Source organism: Mchenga conophoros, linkage group LG23, assembly GCF_057382185.1.
Source record: "Mchenga conophoros isolate Kocher_MC1m ecotype Shallow Benthic linkage group LG23, M_conophoros_male_GT1.1, whole genome shotgun sequence".
NCBI lineage: Eukaryota > Metazoa > Chordata > Actinopteri > Cichliformes > Cichlidae > Mchenga > Mchenga conophoros.
Window position 1 is genome coordinate 1,317,895 of NC_140547.1, and position 19,549 is coordinate 1,337,443.

The 19,549-nt window shown below is 46.5% G+C and overlaps 1 protein-coding gene across 3 annotated transcripts in view; it reads right to left on the minus strand.

Annotated features, from left to right (window-relative positions):
* Positions 1-19,549, minus strand: part of arhgef18b (rho/rac guanine nucleotide exchange factor (GEF) 18b) — a 39,892-nt gene that overhangs the window by 4,346 nt on the left and 15,997 nt on the right. For all 3 annotated transcript variants that reach the window (XM_085264218.1, XM_085264217.1, XM_085264216.1), the window contains 20 exons: positions 14,523-14,590; positions 12,977-13,022; positions 11,245-11,449; positions 10,590-10,696; positions 9,546-9,686; positions 8,984-9,234; positions 8,789-8,914; positions 8,572-8,689; positions 8,241-8,495; positions 8,068-8,144; positions 7,713-7,891; positions 7,514-7,587; positions 7,210-7,395; positions 6,923-7,072; positions 6,545-6,660; positions 6,048-6,110; positions 5,850-5,897; positions 5,451-5,732; positions 5,174-5,323; positions 46-373 (listed from right to left, as the gene is read on the minus strand). In XM_085264218.1, coding sequence (XP_085120344.1) covers positions 46-373; positions 5,174-5,323; positions 5,451-5,732; positions 5,850-5,897; positions 6,048-6,110; positions 6,545-6,660; positions 6,923-7,072; positions 7,210-7,395; positions 7,514-7,587; positions 7,713-7,891; positions 8,068-8,144; positions 8,241-8,495; positions 8,572-8,689; positions 8,789-8,914; positions 8,984-9,234; positions 9,546-9,686; positions 10,590-10,696; positions 11,245-11,449; positions 12,977-13,022; positions 14,523-14,590 — 2,970 coding nt within the window. The remainder of the gene's footprint in view (positions 1-45; positions 374-5,173; positions 5,324-5,450; positions 5,733-5,849; positions 5,898-6,047; positions 6,111-6,544; positions 6,661-6,922; positions 7,073-7,209; positions 7,396-7,513; positions 7,588-7,712; positions 7,892-8,067; positions 8,145-8,240; positions 8,496-8,571; positions 8,690-8,788; positions 8,915-8,983; positions 9,235-9,545; positions 9,687-10,589; positions 10,697-11,244; positions 11,450-12,976; positions 13,023-14,522; positions 14,591-19,549) is intronic.

Sequence of the window (19,549 nt, forward strand, 5' to 3'; positions counted from 1 at the left end):
AAGTGCTGGAATTTCTGATGCGCGGCCATGATCCCGGCGCCTCACCGGTGCTGTCGGTGCGATGCGAAGCTTTGCCGCTCTTGCTTCCTTTCCCTTTGCTGCTGTTGATTGCTGCCAGCTTGGTGGGGATCTGCTGCTGAACCCCGACCGGCTTGTGCAGCTGGTTGGTGGTGCTGAAGAGATGGAGCGGCACCTCCGTCTTTAGCGGCAAAGTCGAGGAGCCCGTCTCACGTCGCGCTATCACCTCGGGACGCTCCGGATAGTCGGCTTGTGCCACGGACATGCTGCCACGCACCAGCGGCTTCGGAGGCAAGTCGGCGGACCCGGAGGACATGAGGAGATCTCCATTTAGACTTCCAGAAAGGGGAGCCACCTGCAGGACAGGAAAGAACGGGTTATTCTTAAGGTGGACTTTTAAGCTCAGTCTCCGTATCGATGCGTCGATTCAGTTTAGAATCACAGCTGCAAATGTTTGCACAGCCCGTGTGTGCGTGTGCATGAGAACACAACTGCAAACAGCTGCAGAGAATACACAGATCGCACGCCATGAATCGTCTGCCCTCTGTAATGGCAGGGCGTCATCAAATCTGCTGAGGCGCTGGGTATTTACGGGCTAAAGAGGGAATCAGAAACACATTGGGCTCTTGCTGAGCATGCATTTTGGTACATCTGGTGCAAGCTTTTGATTCCCCCCCAAAGCTGCTTGAGGACAAAGCGCACAGAGACACAGACACAGAAAATCAGAAACATAAAACCCTTAATAATCCGTGCGCACACAAAGGCGTGTCGAACAAAACGAACAGGACTGCTAAACAAGCAGGCGAACAGGAAAACGGCTCCGGTGACATGAGCGGATAATAGGAATCGCATTTTCCACTTAATTACTAGAAGGGAGGAAAGACGATCTGGAGGCCGAGTCAACGTCAGCGTCCGAGCTGCACTCAGTGAGACGGATTTCTGCAACAATGCAGTGATGTGGTGTTTGTGTTAACAATCCCACAAGTTTCATCGCCACAAAGGCTCCTTTCAGCGCACTTTTGTAAGAAATACTACACAACCAAACTTTGCTAATCCGCCTCTGCAGCGCTGTGACCCAGTTATGGTGGAGGATGATATTTATCTGACATTATATAAGAAGTCAAAGAACAATGGCCGACTACGAATCAGCCAGAAGGGGTTAACTCTTCACCGTCCTCTTACGTGATAATGATGATGATGAGAATAACAGACAGGAAATCTTTGGGGATTACTACCATGGTCTTAATTATAAAAATAAACGAACAGCCTTCCTCTAAACGGTGTTTAATGTTGTACAAATATCAACATCAGTTTCTCTGTGGCATCAGCCTGTCTGCGAGCAGTCCACGTGCAACGTGATTGATGCTGCTGCTGACACTTCCTGTGGCGATGGGGAACGCCTGACTGAAGGCAGACTCATCCGAGCGCTCTCGTGTGCAGACTGTAGCTTCCTCTAGCCGAGACAGTGAAGGGGCCCTCTGTGGGCGAAGTCTCCATTCATCCTTTCTTGACCCCTCGGTTTTGCTTCTTCTCCGTAATTTTTCCTCTTTCGGCACTCGCTCATCTCGGCACACAGATCCTTCATTGTTCCCACAACAAGGTGATCTGCTTTAAGCGACGCAAACAGCAGGTTTCCAGGGCAGTAAACCACGCACGAGCTGCCGAGCACAAAGAGCTCTGACTGACAGCACATAAACAATTAGCACTGGCTGCCTTCCAGAGGGTACTGCTAATGCTGGGTTTGGACTAGCTGATTACAGAGCCAGGTTCCTCTCAGCCTGCATATTCCCATATCATAATGTATCCACGAACCCTGCACAAAGACTTCTATATGCTGACAACACCAGCTCGGGGCTTTTAGCTGGGAGTAATTCATGTGTTGAACAGTGACGTTAAAAATGTTTTTTATGGTTAATTTGCAGCTGTGATCCAGGCTGAAGTCACGAGATTAGCAGGCAAAACACGTTTAATCCAAAATCAAACTGCACCTAAGTAAATCCTACAGTTCCTGAATGTGGTCCGACTCAGAGAAAGCACCATGGTGGAACACGGTGTTTCACAGCAGCTGTTATTCATGCCACAAAATTATTAGCCAGCATTTCTTATTAATGCCTGATGAATCTTTTAAGTCTCGCATCAATCAAAAGATCAAACATTTCCATCTTTTCCACTCAGCACAAGTTTTAGACTTCAGTCGATTCTCTACAAATAACAAACATGTGGAGGAACTTTAACCCATTTATGACGTTTCAGTCACTCGCCGGCTGCAGAGGAAGAAAGCAGCCGTGTCTGTTTGGGTTCTCCTTACACCAACAATGATCAATACACTGCAGCTTTATCAATAACATGTCACAGCCTGTTATTACCTTAAAAATCCTCATTAATCCCAAAAAAGCAACTTTCTCCAAGACTCCAGTAAAAGTACTTTGAATGTAAAGCAGTACTTTCCTCTCTCAGAGCAAATGATTCACTGGGAGTAATTTGCTAATATTGTGGTTAAAGACTGAACAGTACTGCACACAGCGTACAGCTAACAGGTGGGAATAGCCACAGTGACAGATGGCTCAGAGAAAATATCTGCCCTCGAGCGCAGTGCTCAGCTCCACAAAGCAACTGCTAGCAGCTGATTATAGAAGAACCCAGAAACAGGCCTTTAGGTTTCTGTGCACATGGTGAGGTGTTGATGAGCGTTTACTGCGAGCTTCACAGAAACACACTGAGACCAAAGCAATTAATATCAGTCTGGAGGCTAAAGCCAAAGAGCAACAAGAACTTTTACTTTGTTTGTTCGTTTGCAGACTTTATGTTTTAGTCACATTTGTGTGTCTTCACATAAAGAAATCAGAGAGGATCTAAATAACACCGTTATGCATGTTTGGCTCCTAATTATTCCACCTTTGTGCTTTCGTGCTCACTCTTAGTAGCTCCTGTTGTCTCGCACTGCCCTTTACGTCACATTTTTAGGTACACCCATTCAGCTGCTCGTGAAACAGCTGGTGCATGGAGCAATTTGGCCAACTGTTTCTTGATCATGTTGTTTACGTTCACTTAAACCTAGAAATCGAGATGTAACCTCAGCAACGCTTGGCTTTTATGACCTTCCAATTACAAGAGTACTGAACAATCAGACCACAGCCAACCCAAATCCCGGGGCCAACTACGATCAGACGAGATAACACAGATCAAAGAGGAAAAAAATGCTCTCTTCAGTCAGAACATGTCAAAACCTGCACAGTTGTTGCTCACGTATGTTAAGAAATGCGCACACAGAAGTGAGTCTAATCAAAGCTCTCTGCGATTGCTGATGAGTCCTCATTTTGGTTGGTGGCAGATAAATGTCTGTTGATATCAGCTTGGCCAGGAGCCTGGAACAGATCCTGCGGGTGTAGCTAATGAAAAGACCGTTTGATGTGTTTGACACAGAGGGAGAAGAAACCACTTCCAAATCTCTCCAAACAACAGCCAAGAAAGTCCCAGCCAACAGCATAGAACTGAAACCCATAGACGCTGCACGTATGTACAAAATGCACGCACAAAGACTGATTACATAGGTTGTAAGTGTGATGTAGTTCAGGTCTCATCTTGCAGTTCATGCAACAAACTTCACAGAAACCTTTTTCACCGTCACCGTTTCAGCAGAGGCCTCTATAATTAGAAGAGGATTACTCATGACAGAGGATTAGGTCAGTTCACCCAGAGGCTCTGCTGCTTCATCAGAGGGGATGCGGTTCTCCTGGAGCCACTGAAGTACTCCAGATATGACTCACAGTCAAAGGCCTCTGCAGCTTGTAATGAGATGATAACTGCAATAATTCACATCAGCTGGTTATGTTTGTGTACATCCTGAGTCTACACTCCCGTTACTCGAGGTCTGGGGCATTAAAAAAGGTTCCTAACATGAAATCTGTGAGAATGCACGAGGGCAAAGGTCACCGTGTGAAGCTGAGCAAAGTTACAGACTATTTTAAAAAAGGAATCCACAGTTGCAAAAGAGCTCTGTAGCGCTTTCTGGGACGTGAATGAACAGCGTCGTGTCAGCTGACAGTTAGTCAGCATGGTATGCAGGCTGGAGACGCTGGCCAATCAGCAGAGAGGGACTTATGACATAACTATAGATTGCAATCAGACAGAAATACATGCATATGAGCCCATGTAACAGCACCAATGGTTTACAGACTTGAGTAATTGCAGTCCAGTGACGGTGAATCACTGTGCTGCAGTCAGAGTCATCACAACATCATTGGAGAAAGGCAGCACGCACATGGTGTGCGTGTAGCTGGTAGCTTTTCACATTCACGCTGTAATATTAGTATTTGAAATTAGCTTTAGGTATTTCTAGAGGCTGTGAAAGAGCTTGAGCCAACACATCGCACTGTTACATAAATCATAACACTTTTTCAGGTAAGCAGGAACCAGAGCGTGCAGTGAGTCCCGGGTCTGCGCTGAGCTGTGTCAGAGTGAATGTGGCGGCGCTCTGTTCATGGACGCATAAAGCTTTGCTGTATCAGCTACAAATGAACGAAGTCAATTCAAAGTATGTGATTCAGGCGCTGATTATAAATGCTCTATCCACTGATATTTTTTTTCTTTGACAAACAGATAAAATCTGTGTCAAGACAAAAGTTGCCGGTGCACACAGACACCCCACTAAGCTGTAATTGGTTGTTGCAGACCTTTGAAAACACTAAAGGCTGATATTAAGTAGCTCCTTGACAGATTTGTTAGCATCGGGCATGAAATTACAGTCAGTGGCTCTGTCTCAGAACTGCTCTCCCATGAAGCTCACAATGCAACGCATTGTAGCGTAAGGAGAGGAAGCATAAGCAAAGACGAGAGCGGCTGGGGGGTAAGGAGATGAAGCACACAGAGGTGTGTTTTCAACCGTCAGTGTAACATCAGCCCGTCTATGACACCGATGCTTCTCCCACTCGTAGGAGACCCGATAAGCAACTTAACAAAGGGTCCTGTGGCAGCTTCTTCATGTTTCCACTTCAAAGTGATGAAGAGAGAAAGGCCACACGGACACACTAATGAACCATCGTGCAAAAGCGAGCACAAAGAAATGCTTCAAATCAAATGCATGCAACACGTGTGAGCCCGTAATACATCATAACAATAACAACAGTGCATGTGGCCACCAGCACGGGTGCCCCACCTCAATGGTCTTCCTCTTGATCTTCTTCTGGTGTTCCAGGCGTTCCTTTTCTTTCTCCACAGCTCTGGTGGACTCTCTCAGTCTCTCCAGGTCCTGCTGGTACGTCTCCCTCTGCATGTCCAACTCCTCCTTCTCTTTTGCCAGTTGCTCCTGCGCAACAAGAAGTGATGCTGCAGCTTAGGCTTTGTTAAATATAAGCTCAGCAAGTTTAGTCTTCAGCAAACAGAAAGCCAAACGTAACTGTCCTGCAGCTCTTAGGTAACAGAGAGCACCTCACCTCTGTCCTCCTGCACTCCTCCTCTCTTTGTCGTAGCCTGGCCTCGGTAGCCTCCACCTGCTGGCGGTGCCTCTCCCTCTCCTTCTCCCAGCGCTGCTGCTCCTGCCGGTGCTGCGACTGCAGCTTGTGGAGGCTGGCCAGCTCCTCTCTCTGCAAGGCCAGAGTCCGCTGCTTCTCCTGCTCCAGGAGCACGTTCCCCTTGTGGCGGCCGGGCAGGGAGGCCCGCTCCGTCAGCGAGGCCCGCTGCAGCTCGATCTGACTGTCCTGCTGCGAAACAATGGCCTGAAGAGACACACGAGACCAGGTGAAACAACAAAAACGTCGCAGACGATGATGAGCAGCTGAGATGTTATTACATACTAATGCATTTCATTTATAGAGTGAAGGGCAGACTTTCACCTCCAGACTGTAGAGCCTCTGTGAGAGCATCAGCACTCTGTCAAAGAACTAGAGTGCAAAGACAGACAAGGTCAGCACGCTCAAATATCCACAACACAACATTTTACTGGGTTAATAAACATCTCATGGCTGCAGCAGGCACGACTGCGAGCATCAAAGCTGACGTTGTTGTGTAGCTGAGAGATAAGAGGCGCTTACTTCAGCCTCTGGGAACGAGTCGGACCAGATGCGATTCCACCGGGCAGGAGAGCTCTCGTCGACCTGAGCGAGAGACACACAGCGAGCCATCAAACTGCAGTGCTGCACATCACGTACAGTACAATATAAAATATGACCTCAGCACTGAATTATGTAATTTCAGTTTAGTAGAATTAATTTTGTGAAAAAATCCAAAAGCGATTCCAGGAAACAGCCGTGAAAAACGAATAATAAAGTTTAATAAAAGACGAACAGAGTCTGCTGGCTCTGCTGTCCAGGAGAGACGTTTACTGGAATCAAATGAATGTTCAGAGAATTTGTTTATCGAGGTTTCATCTATGTAGACACAGATGAAGTCACCTGCAAGCACGTGGAAGTTTCCAGAGGACTTGCTCTGGTTCTTACTATTTACAGGAAATAACACCGACTCATCCCGAGGCGTGTGTGTGTGTGTGTGCGTGTGCGTGTGTGTGTGTGTGTGTGTGTCCGCGTCCTACCGTCTGCTCCAGGGCGTGGCTGCCACAGAGGTCTTTCAGCTGAGGGTCAGAGCTGGCTCTTTGACTCCTGTCTCTGTTTCTGGACTCGGCAGAAAAGTTCTTCTTCACACTGCCATCTGGCGCACACACGCACGCACACACGCACGCACACACGCACACACACACACACACACACACACACACACACATTAACAAATCACAAACACTTGGGGGGGAAAGAAACTGACCGGCAAACGGTCATAATCTAGGAGAAACTTCACACATACAACCAGATTTGTGTGTAAACTGTCCCCACAGATGTATTTATTCATGTGTATTTATCTGTCCTGTATGTGTGACGTCAAACAGACTTTGCGGCTCGCGCTGTGCTGGACTCACTCTTGTTGAAGATGGCGGGGCTGCTGTCGTAGCCCCCAAAGGTGTCGGCTCGCCTGGGCAGAACCCCAGAGCCGCTTCCTTCCTCCCACCTGGCGGGTGCAGGAGGCCCCTCCCTCACTCCAGACTGCAGCAGGTTCTGAAGGTTCTCCACTGAAGCCAAAACAAATCAATAATATTACAACCTACTAATTTATGCAGCAGCTGAGAGACGAGAACACGTGTGTGTGAACGTCATTTAATTCCCTTTGAAACTTAGATGCACGTATTGTCATGCGGCCTGGTCCTACCCTCAGTGATAGCTCCTTTGAGCAGGACCTCCCCCTGCTGGAGGTCTGAGAAGTCTCCTCGAAGCAGAAGTCTGGAGCGCGACGCTGCGTCTTCCAGCCCTGCCACAGACTCGGCCATGTCCGCAAACAGCTGAAGCTTCTCGGTCAGCGCCTGCGTGATCACTGCATCCTTCTGGCTTAGCCGTTCTACAGTTGGGAAGCATGACACAGAAGACTCATTCCTGGACAAGCTTTAATATTCTAGACTTCTAGATAGTTGAAGGGTAAGACAACACACGAGCACCACCTTGTGGCCTCTAGTTACCTCGAAATTCTTTAAACCTGGAAGCTCGCGCCTCTTCTTCCTCACTGAACAGCCTTTCCTCAGTGTGAGGACAGCTAACGGGGGAGAAGACAGGAGCCAGATGAGGAAAGGATCCTGGCTTTGATTGAGGTGTGTGAACACTTTCTTTGGATTAGCCCGAGTGATAAACAGATGCGTGTTTGTGTGTTGCTGCAGCTACCTCTCTGCAGCTTGTCGTATTTGCGTCATCCATGAGTTTCGGTCCTCCTTCGAGCCGGTGTGGATCTCATACATCTCCGGCTCATTGGAAGAGGCACAGATGAGAAACATGGCTTTCTCCTCGTGGGCAACCTCCCTGACTATGAGCTTCTGGAGAGAGATAACTGACGGCTTGTTATCCTGGGAGGACCAGAAGAACAAAAGAGAGGAGGGGGCGGAAACGAGAATGAGAGCTGAACCGATGAGTTTACAAACCTGTCGCCCGTCACAGCAGAATTCTGCTCCTTCTTTCCAAAACACACCGAGCACATTTCTCTTTGATGCCCTTTTATTTTCATAGATACCGACGTACTCACCACTGCAGCAAATACATATTTCTGATCTTTTTCTTGCAGCAAAAGCAACACATCTGACAGCAGCACGGCAAGAATATCTAAAGGAAGAGCAACAGAAATGACAGCTTATTGATTTATAGAACCAGAACACGTGCACAGACAGCAGAGGAGTCATAGTTTTATTATGTGATAACCTTTGAGTCTGCCTGAAGCAGCTCTCCAGCTGACTGTGCCCTCATGAAGCAGCCGTCTCCGGCCCGGCGCGAGGTCCTCCCTCCGAAAGACACGACCGTCTTTGAATTTCCCCTGTGCCTTCGGCTCCATCCTGAGGTGTATTTCTCTGAGCCTGGAGCTCTTCTCGTGGAGATTAACCAACGTGTCCACCCGTACGATGGTGTCTTTGATCAGACCCAGCGCCCGACTCAAATCCACATGCTCGTCCGTACCAGCTAGGAACGAGGAAGAAATGATTAAACACAGCGAAGTCATTCTGGGCAGTAACTGTGATCTACGGAGCAGAAATACCTTCAGTGTTGTGAAGAATGCGCTCAACTAGTACCGGGTACTTTGTAATCCGCTGTGTCACCAATAAAATACACTCAGTCACTCCGAGCCGCCGCACAATAGACAGGTGACTGATTTTCTGCAAGAACAAAAGCAGAAATATTTGATTTGACGCTGCACGGTAACCAACGCCTCTTTAATGTGATATGATGCAGCTAATTCTGTGTCGGCGTCGTACTCGGATGATGTTTTGGAACTTTTTGTTGTTTTGCAGCTGATCTTTGTAGTAGCTGACAGCTTCAGGGTGGTGACTGCAGAAATCTCCATAGCTGTCCTTCATCTTCTCTCCGATTTCACCTGAGAACTGGACAAAGAACAAACGTCAGCTCTGTCGCCGATGGTGGGCATCAGCGTGCGTGCATCTCCTCCATACCTGTGCGATCAGGACGTCTGCCAGTTTGTTGATGGTGTAGTTCCTGTCGCTGGGCGGGACGAGGCTTTCTCGCCGCCGCTCTTTGAGACGAGACAGGAAGTTTGTGTGAAGGTCGAGGAGGTTTTCCAAGCGGGGAAACAGACAGTCCAGCCTTCCTGCGTCCATCTGGAGGTTCTCCTTCAACTCCCGGACGTAGACGCGCAGCATGATCTTCAGAGTCCTCACATGATGCATCTCTGTCTGCATCAGCTCTACAGGACGACACGCATGTTCTGTAATGCACGTGTGTGTGTCGTGCACTGAGGTGCTGGATGTTGCGTAAAGCTCCTGGTTTTCCCCTCATCTACACACTCCGTTACATTTAGGCTTTTTAAACACACACATTTACACATTAAGGTTTATTTACAGCTCTCGCCGAATTAAATGTGCGATTCCAACTGTGTTACACTTAAAGTGCACGGCCCAATCAGTGTGCCTTTCAAAGCGCCGTCTGCACCCACTGATCCGCGCGACAGGCGGCTCACTGGCCGGACACGTACAGGAAAAATGAAATCACACTTACCGTATATCACGTCTTGTCTCTTCGCCGTTTCTTTAGTGTGCTTTTTGAGATACTGCTGATCAACCGCCGAACTCCACGAGTCTGCCTCCAAATCCTGAGCATCAGACTCCAGATCAGCCCGCACAGCTGCATAGTGAGCATCTGAGGAGAGCAGCAGAGGCATCACACCTGCTCTGCTTTGTTGGTTATAATTATTTTGAAAAGGACTTCTGAATATTGCATGATGACACCTCAACATGTGCAGAATTTTATAAATAATGACGATTCCTAAATGACCGTTATTGTGCAGGGTCCCTGTTTAACAGCTCATCCTTCTGAACTAAAGGATTTCCCGTCGCCTAAATGAGACAGTTTATAAAATCATCAGCGCGGCCGAGACGACGCGCGGCCGAGACGACGCGCGGCCGAGACGACGCGCGGCCTTGTTTTCATCTTTTAAACGATCTGTAGCAACTTTGTGTCTCACTACAGGAAACTTGGTCGCCTCTGCAGAGGCGAGCAACACTAGTTCAGACACGCTACAGTCGCTTCCAGCAATGCCGAACACGCGTCGCACGTTATCATCAAGGTCGCTTTCCTCAAAGGGCCGATAACAAAGTGTGACTCCTCCTCAACAACATATGATCTCCGCCCCTTTCATCAGTTATCCATGAGCACAGTGCATGCTGTGATGTTCTTAATATCAGAGATAATATAGGTGATCATCCTCCATATTGATAACACAACTGTGAGGAAAAACAACCATCCTGCCCTGTCATACATTGTTAAAGCGTGGAATAAAACGGGTATCGGCAGAAGCCCTTTCATAAATAAGCCCATAGAGTCTCCAGCCTAGAATACAGGTCGAGGTCAGTCCTGAACCCACAAGTCAAACCAGCAGGACACACAAAGCCCTGAAGGTGAGCTGTCGCTCGAGCAGGCAGCTCTCAGAAGACTCAGTCTGAGAAAAGCTGGTCAACAATTTCCCACTGATACCAACTGAGACTGGAACTGTTATTCCAGTAATTCCAGTTCAAGCCACATTTCAGTCACTCAGCTGCTCACCTTCTACAATGATGGACTCGGTGGTCGAAGGAGCGAGGGAAATCGCGTCTTCATTGTAGCGTTTGGAGCGGGGAGTGTCCGTCTCATCCATCTCCCCAGGGAGGGATCTGAGGGAAGACAACCACAGGTCCAAGGTGGCATACATGGTGAAATGGAAACAACGTGATGCTGCTAGCAGCCAACACGTGCGTTTAAAGACCCAAAGTAGCAAATAAATCAAAGAAAGTAGAGAAAATCTTTCCTGATTTCTTCTTCTCCACCTACTCTTTCACTGCCCCCCCCCCCCGTTACCGAGCCATGCAGCAGAAAAGCAGGCAGCTGCAAGCCGTCTACACTCAGCTTCACAGGGCGTCATATTAGAAGAGACAGCCTGCCTTTAAGTGTCGACTATAAAAACATCTTACGGTGGCAACGGCAAAATATCGTTTGAGCTAAAGAGACGAGAATCTAAAAATATGAGACATTTACATACAGCAGAGCCTGCAAACATTGACAGTGCAGCAATATACGTTTCAGAGAAAGACTGCTCTGTGCTCCTCTGTGAATCTTTCAACTCAAAAAACAAAGAAAATCTCTTGAAAAGGAAACGAGTGAGAAAGTTTTTGAAAGAAAAAAAAGGTTTTTCAGGGGAGAAGTGGATGAAGTCCATACTCACGCTGAACTATTGTTGTAATGAAGGTTGTGGCCAATGCTGGAGGTAGCAGCCGTGGAAGTGCTGGTGGCGAGGGCGGTTTGCGAAGCGCTAGATCCCAACGCACTAATGGTCATGCCTGGGCCACTGAACGAACCTCGATGGCCATCCAGGGCCTGAGATGCGGCCGGGCCTGCCTGATCCCACTCTCTGTCCCGGTCTTTTAGCGCTGGGAAATAAAGACGAGAGACAGGTGATCGGATGCAATTAGAGGACACAGAAGAGGAACATGAGGACAAACGAGGAGAGGACAGAGAGAAAGGAGAAGATGACCGGCGAAGTGGAGCGGAGGAGGAGCTCTTCGTGTCCTGCCCGAGCCGACCCCAGTGCTTTCTCAGCCAGGATCGCGGCAGGGATCGGAAGAATCTGCAGGTGATCATGTCGCGGTGCATCAACATTCGCATCCCCACACGTCCAGACAGACCCCACGAGGAGGCGGAGGACGCTTTGAAGGGTCCCTTTGTTTGGAAAGATCTTTTAGCAACCACCAGCTCCATTGCAAAGGTCTTCAAATCGGATGAGCGACTCAAGGAGAAGTGCAATAATGCAAACTGAGCGAGGTCACCAGTGTAAACAATGAGCCGAGAACAGCGCGAACCCCGCTTTTATACGCAGCCCACGAGACCCTTCAAGCCCGAGCTCCTCAGTAGAAGTAACTTCTAGAAAGACGCACACCCTTTGATGTTTCTCGCACTTTCTGATCCTTCACGCCTCCTCAATTCCTCCCTCTCTTGCTGATCTTCCTGACCCCCTGCACAAGCTACTGATTGGCTGGAGGCAAGACATGAGGCAAAACCAGGTGTGGGTGACAGGCCCCCAGCTGTTCACAAGAGACTAACAACTGCTACAGGAGATTAACTTAAGCTGCTGCCGCCGCCGCTCACGTCCCCCGTGGGTTCGCTCGCATGCAACCGGACCTGCTGCATGTTACAATTAGCGATGAGTGAGTTTTCCTAGGATGAATAAAAGCAAATGCATTTGTATCGTAGTCAGCAAAGCCCATGAAAAGACCAAAACCACTTATATATTCATCCTGCTAAGCAGTATCGTCTGTGTACCACCGGGTGATTAGCCCCCTCAGCTGTACTCAGAGCACCATTGCTCAGATTTAACACTTGCTTTTGAGGAACGACTTTAAAAAGACTAAAACGTGCAGCTTCACCCAGTCTTTTATTTTCTTTCTAAATGCTTTTGTTCAACAATGACGCCCTGTGGCCAAGCGTAAGATGAATGAGGTCAGAATGCACAGGTGACACTTGTGCAACACTTCATAGCAGTATTAGTACAGCAGCTCTGTCTTTATATGAAGTCGATACATAAACAACATTTCAAAATCAGAGTTTGGACAAAAGGTAAACCAGAAGTAAATCTGACTGTTCTCAGCGGTGGCTAATCATCACCTTCGCCTACCGGCTGTTGGAGGCCAATCTCCCCCTCCTATGCTCAGTGTGTAGGCGCACACACCACAGAGAAGCAGACCCACAGACACACAAACACACACACCAGAAAGAAATAGGACAAGTCCACCATCAGATGTGTTGAGGGTTCATGTTTTTAATCCTCTGGTGTGGCAACCAGCTTTCTAATTAGACATATAAAGCCACCTTCTGAGCCATCGATGAACCCCCATAGTTACACTGATACTGTGTCAGTGGGATCGGCGAGCACCACATCCGCACATCAGCGCTCTACTCACCGAGGTTAGGAGATCCTGATGAGCTAAGCTTCGGTAGCGTATCTCTCTGCGTGGAGAAAATAAAGAAAGACGACATTTTTAAGGCCAGTTTCTCGTGCTTTTATCAACAGAGTCAGATTATAAAATTATACAACATTGCACACAGTTAGTCTTTATTAACAAGAAGTCGAGCTGCAAATGAGCCGGGAAAAGCGCCCCGACAGAAGTGGATTCACGCATCTGTGAGGGGATGAAGTAGCTTCATGCACCACCTTAATTTCTTTTACGATTCCTATTTTGTTCTCAGTCTTCTGTCTTACTCTTACATTTTTGAATGAGACAAAAAAGAGGAAATAATGTCAGAAAACGTACAACACTGGAATTTATAAAGTCTGAGTTATATTTCACTTTAGTTTGTTTAATAAAAATAACAAATGAAAAACAAATGAGATTATTGCTTAAAACCCAGAAACGTGTCCACACAAGTCACTGCGTGCACGTCACTGTCCCTTCATGCACCATCTCTACTTTCAAGATTAGGCTTCAAACTTTCCTTTTTGCTAAAGCATATAGTTAGGGCTGGACCAGGTGATCCTGAATCCTCCCTTTGTTATGCTGCAATAGACGTAGGCTGCCGGGGATTCCCATGATGCACTGGGTTTTTCCTTTCCAGTCTCCTTTCTCACTCACTATGTATTAACAGACCTCTCTGCATTGAATCATATCTGTTATTAACCTCTGTCTCTCTTCCACAGCATGTCTTTATCCTGTCTTCCTTCTCTCACTCCAACCAATCGCAGCAGATGGCCCCGCCCCTCCCTGAGCCTGGTTCTGCCGGAGGTTTCTTCCTGTTAAAAGGGAGTTTTTCCTTCCCACTGTCGCCAAAGTGCTGCTCATAGGGGGTCATATGATTGTTGGGTTTTTCTCTGTATCTATGAAGCGCCTTGAGGCGACTTTTGTTGTGATTTGGCGCTATATAAATAAAATTGAATTGCTTTCTGATCAGCGCTCCATCAAATCAATTAACGCTAAAAATCCCCAAAAATAATTTTTAAGAAGTATGACTTGTAGACTAGGATAAGTCCTCTTGATGCTCCAGTGAGCTCATATTGTGCAGATGCATAAGAGACGGTGTATGTTTGGGAGTCATGGGCGCGGTTGTTGCAAAATGTTTCGACAGCCCTCGTATTGAATGTGGAAATTACAAGCAGCAGCATCATCATCGACACTTCTGTTTACGCCCGCTTCACCGTCACAGTGAACACTGAATCCTGCCGTCACGGTCAAACAGCAAATTCTCGTTTCATCATCAATCCAAAAGTCATTTTAACATAAACATTCCTCCAGATTTCTCATGCTTGACAAAATAAATCCCGTCTGAAGGTTTCTACGTGTCATCACTGCCAGCGTTGCACAGAAGCACTAATGGTAATCGAACCACAGAAGAGGACACAGGAAGTGATATGCAACTCCTTCGTGCAACATCACATTAAAGTCCAGGCCTGTAGAGCGCAATCAAACCCAGCGTGGCCTAATCGTGGCTGCTCGCCGTGTTTCGAGTGTTTACCTTATTCTTGCTGCTGGTGCACTCCCCCAGCAGAGACTTGCAGCTCTTGTGAACGTTCACAGCGCAATCTGAAAAACACCAGGGCAGAAACTTACAGTCAGTGTATCATTAGTCTTTGCAGGAGCAGGTTTATACAAGACCACAAAGTTTTGGCAATGATGCATGTTTGAAATGAAAAAGAACAACATTTGAGCAGCTCCTGAAGGCGACGCCATCACAAGTACAAAGCTGTGATTCAGACAAGGCAAAGAAACAGAAAGCTGAAGGACAGCACTTTCAGCTCATGCAAACAAATCACAATGTTTGTTTTCAGGCATGTATTTGTAAAGTAAAACTGGTGGGACTGGTGCAACAGTGGCTGTGGCTTCTGTTTGTTTCCCCATAAAGACACAGAGTCAGAGCGCAGTCGGACCAGCAGCTTCCTTTTTCTCAGTAACAGGTTTATATTTCTGTCTTTATTAAACCCAAAGCTGCTGCTGCTGCATGTTTAGATGACATGGCTGTATATACCTCTCTGCTAATTACACAGATAAAAGCTGTTATGGAAAAATAAACTGGGGGTGAGAAAAGTTCTCCTCTATCGCGTACGCGATTACTGAGATCTTGCAACCTGGCAGCGTGCAGTACAACACATACTGTAAACGCCCGAAGCCTTTTCTGGAGGACAAGGCTAGCCAAACAAATTAGTCATGCTTCAGCATGCAAAGCGTGTTCCCATCCCTTCCAGGTAAAACCACGATAATACAAACAAGACGGACAAGTACATGGTTGCGTACGCAGACTGAAGCCGTAAAACCTTATCTACGCTGTGACTGGTGAAAAACAAATTTCAGCTGACTGCGTCAAGTCAGTGCATCACAAGAGAAAGTGTGACGTCGCACAATAACTCGTTCACTGATGATGTTTATGTCCTAAAGCTTCATTGTCAGCGCTGCCTCCTTTACACCGACGCAGGCAGCGTGGCGAGTGTTTGAAATCAGGCTTTGTAGCTGGCTGACAAAGGTGACGCTGGCGTGAGCCGTACCAGCAACTTCCACTAAATGCTAAATGTTTCTAGTCCTTACCCCTCCCTTCTGAATGCTGGTAACACAATACAGCCGCTACAATGGAGACAAATGATAAGTCTGTATCTTCTTACCCAGAAAAAGCATGAAGCAGTGAGACAGGTGATCGTTTGTGTGTGAAAACGCTCTGCATGCAGCTTTTTGCCTCTTAGCTTTTTTCTCTGTGTCTGCTGCTCGCTCGCTCTCACAATAAATGAACAATTGCTGGCTCAGCTGAAGGAAAAGAAAACAGAAACTGGCTTCTGAATAATCTGAACCAGCACCGCTGTGCCTCACTTTGAGCTGTATTCAGCAGATATATACTTAAATTGTGAATAGCAACTAGAAGCACTTTGCGTTGAATCTAAGCCCATTTTCCCCTTTTAGACTTTGTTTAGCAGCTAAAGGCTGGACAAGAAGGAACTTCAGAAGAAACTAGAAATTTCCAACTTTTCATCCTGATTCAACTAAAAGATGAAAAAGAAAATAAAATGTAATCTTCTTGCTAATCTGGCTGTTCGACAGACGAGCTCAAATTCATTGTTTAATGAAGACAACCGGCCCCACGGGCAAGGCTCATTCCTCTTTCTTCCAGAGCTCTCGTCCACCTGCTCCTTACTCTCACTACAGAGCACAATGTCATCTGCGAACAGTCCACAGAGACTTGACCGATCTGTCAGCCTGTCCATCAACACTGCAAACACAAAGCCCACCTCCGACTCCTACCACACAGCTCACCACTGTGTCACCGTCCCGCACTTCCTTATGCAGTACGGCAGTTCCTGTCTTGGAAAGGTACTGAGAAGCAGACGGGATTAATAATTAAGTATATCTGTGTGGGGTTTAAAAAAAATCAATGTCATTGCAATATTATCAGTCAATAGAAGTAAAAGATTAACCTTAGATAAGCAAGAACAGTAGGTTTTCTGCTCACTGATATCACCGAGCTTATCATTGCAGCTTGTTAACAATAGCACACTGTGCACCAGTCATGCTGAACACACGGGTGGTGACAGAGATCAAAGTAAGCAGAGCTCAGGTGAGGAGGGTAGGGCTGTTCGATATAACCATATATATCTGATGACGATATAAAAACATCTGTCGTTTCATTTCACGCTGTCGTTTGTTTCGTGGTGTTGCAAAATAAACTGTTTACAGCAATATTTGTTCATGGTTCTGATGTCACTGTAGTGTTTATATTCATTTCTTAAAGTTCTCTCTTTCTCTTATATTTAATATAACCACACTACGGACGGACAAGCGCCTGTTTTTATGCGTTGTCATTAGCAACAATGAAGGTAACAGCATCACGTGTCCGCTTGTTTATGTTCCACATAAACCTTTCACAATAAAGCTCAAGATCCTGTTGAGACTTTTCAAAATAAACTGAATCACGTGAAAGATGCAGATTATTTACAGATGAGAAGTAAAAAAGAGCCGCCAGGTGCTAAAAAATAAACCTTAGACTCAAACGTTAGAACAGGCTTTTCCCCGCAGCACGCCGTGTAATAAATACTCACAAAGAAAACGGCGCCGTTACAACTTATGTCTAAAAATGTATCGTTTCAGCATCGGTTAAAACACTCGACTCCAGCTACACGACGCGCAGCTGGAAACACTTCACGCAAGTCGAGCTGCCCGAGATTCACGAGTTTACAGAAAATGTTACATTTTTGTGATTTACATCGTTATCGGACGACAGATGTCTGATATCGGGAGATGAGGTTTTGGTCATATCGCACAGCCCTAGAGGACGGGATCGCGTATCATCAGCTGGACGACTGATACTGTTGAGAAATGTCAGAAGTTACAGTTACTGATGTCAGTCGCTGATCCACGGGACACTCGGCTCCCTAACAAAACCACGACCACACCCAACATCTGCTGACACCCAACATCTGCTGACACCCCATCGCACAACAAGTCTTCTTGTGGTACAGAGTGCACACTTCAGTGAGTCACAGTGAACTAGAAGTGAAAATGATACTTTGCTCTCTGCTGTAACTGATAGAAAATTAGAAGAAAAAAAAAAAGCTGTGCTGCTACTCCACTTCTAGAGAAAATGTGTTATCTCACATGCCCGGCATTGGATCTGGCAGAGGTCAACAGAAGAACAGGGGTTTCTTCCAGGAAAGCATTATTTCACACATCACATCATGTAAACACTGTTTTCACACGCGGCCCAGAAACGCTGTCAGGTTGTGAAACTGCAGTTTCCGTCGCAGGTGGTTTTACAACATGCAATAACAAAGGATGCACATTTTAGATCCTAAAGCAGCTGTGCATTTCTGTCAATCTTAAGCTCTCGTTGCGATCCTGCTTCACACACACAAATGTCTTTACTTTATTCCTTACTATATGATAGATGCAGATTGAAGGTGCAGCCTGGTTTGTGGAAAATATATATAACTCACAGCAAAGACAAAGTGCAAAAACACAGGAAGCTGTTGTGTTAATTCATGTGAAAGCAATAACCCTGTCACAGCTCTAAGTATAGGCTTTAAACCATAGAGGCTAGCACTGCAATTGCTGTCAAGGGCCACAAGAGCTCATTTTAGGTCACATCCACTGTTCACTTACAGACTAATGACGACTTAAACAAAAAACACTGACTATAGACGCTTGCTGTGAGTGGATCCAGTGGCTCTGTTATGACCAGAATCCCACACATGGCATTCAAAGTCACTAAGGCAGTCCGTTTGGTTCCCATGACTTAGAGAACCAGAGCCCTTTGTATGTGAACGTCGTTCGATTTATGTGAATGAAAAGCATTTTCAAGCATGTCCTCTCGGTCAGTCCACTGCAGAGCTGACACAAACAGCTATTAAACCATGGATATGGATATCCACAGTAACTAAATGCATGCCTATCAACTAGATAGGAAACCGAGAGAAAACACAGAGAGAGCATGTAAGCTACAATAGAAGTTAAACATATCACCCTTCCACAGAATAACTTGGACAGTGCAGTGTCACAATTTGAGAGGAAATTAACTTGACGGTAAAGTTCAATAAGTAGGCTGCTTATCGTTTTGAACCATGTGAAAAGCATGTGTGACCCCAATCAACCGTATTACCACAAATAGCTGATCGACTAAAGGTAAAGAGGAAAACAGGTCACTTTAAAAAAAAAAACATTCTAGCACAAAGCTTCCTGTGCAATCATGCATGCAAAAAAAGAAAAAGAAAGAAGTTACTCTTAATCCCCAAAAACACTAGCGACAAAAACATTTGGGACAAAGTCCAAAGAGGCCAGACAACCCAATGACATCATCTAATGAAACGGGAGGGAAGCGGCGCAGTTTACAAAGTGAAGTGAAACATCTCCACCAAAAGAAGACCACCAATAATCTAATGCACAACATAAATTAGCACAACAACCATGCCTTCATTGTCGTACACTTGACCTTGCTTGGGTTTGAACTATTAGATTAATCTGGTTCTCACTCCTGGAAGTAATGGTCCAAACCATTCTACTTTTTCTTGGTAATGGTGCTTCCCCCCCCCCCCCCTTCCCTTCCCTGATTAATTAGGCCAAAGGTTACCAGTATAAAAGTAGACAACAATGGTCCACAGGAGGAGAATACTAGTGTGAGAGCCAAACCTTCAATCGTGTAAAATGCAAACATTCAGAGAGCCGGGCATGCTTGAAGGAAAGGCAGTGATGCATAAAGAAGTGTTGTGCTAACAGGCAGACATGGGTGAGACCCAGAGTCAGTGGAGTGGGCTGTTATGCACTGGTAGACCTGCCAAGCACAATTAGCACCATGTGACCCAGTCAGAACAGAAAGGCTGAAGAGTGAGGTGACAGGCTGAATGGTCACCCCTCAGCCTGGGGCATTCCTATCGCCTGATGCCAGCAAAGCTCTGGCAGAGGGGCATCACCTGCCCGGCTGAGGAATGGGAAGCATCTCATTTAATACACTGAAGAATATACATTTAAGGAATAAAAGCTGCCTGGGTCTCAGTCAGCTAAGAGGAGGGA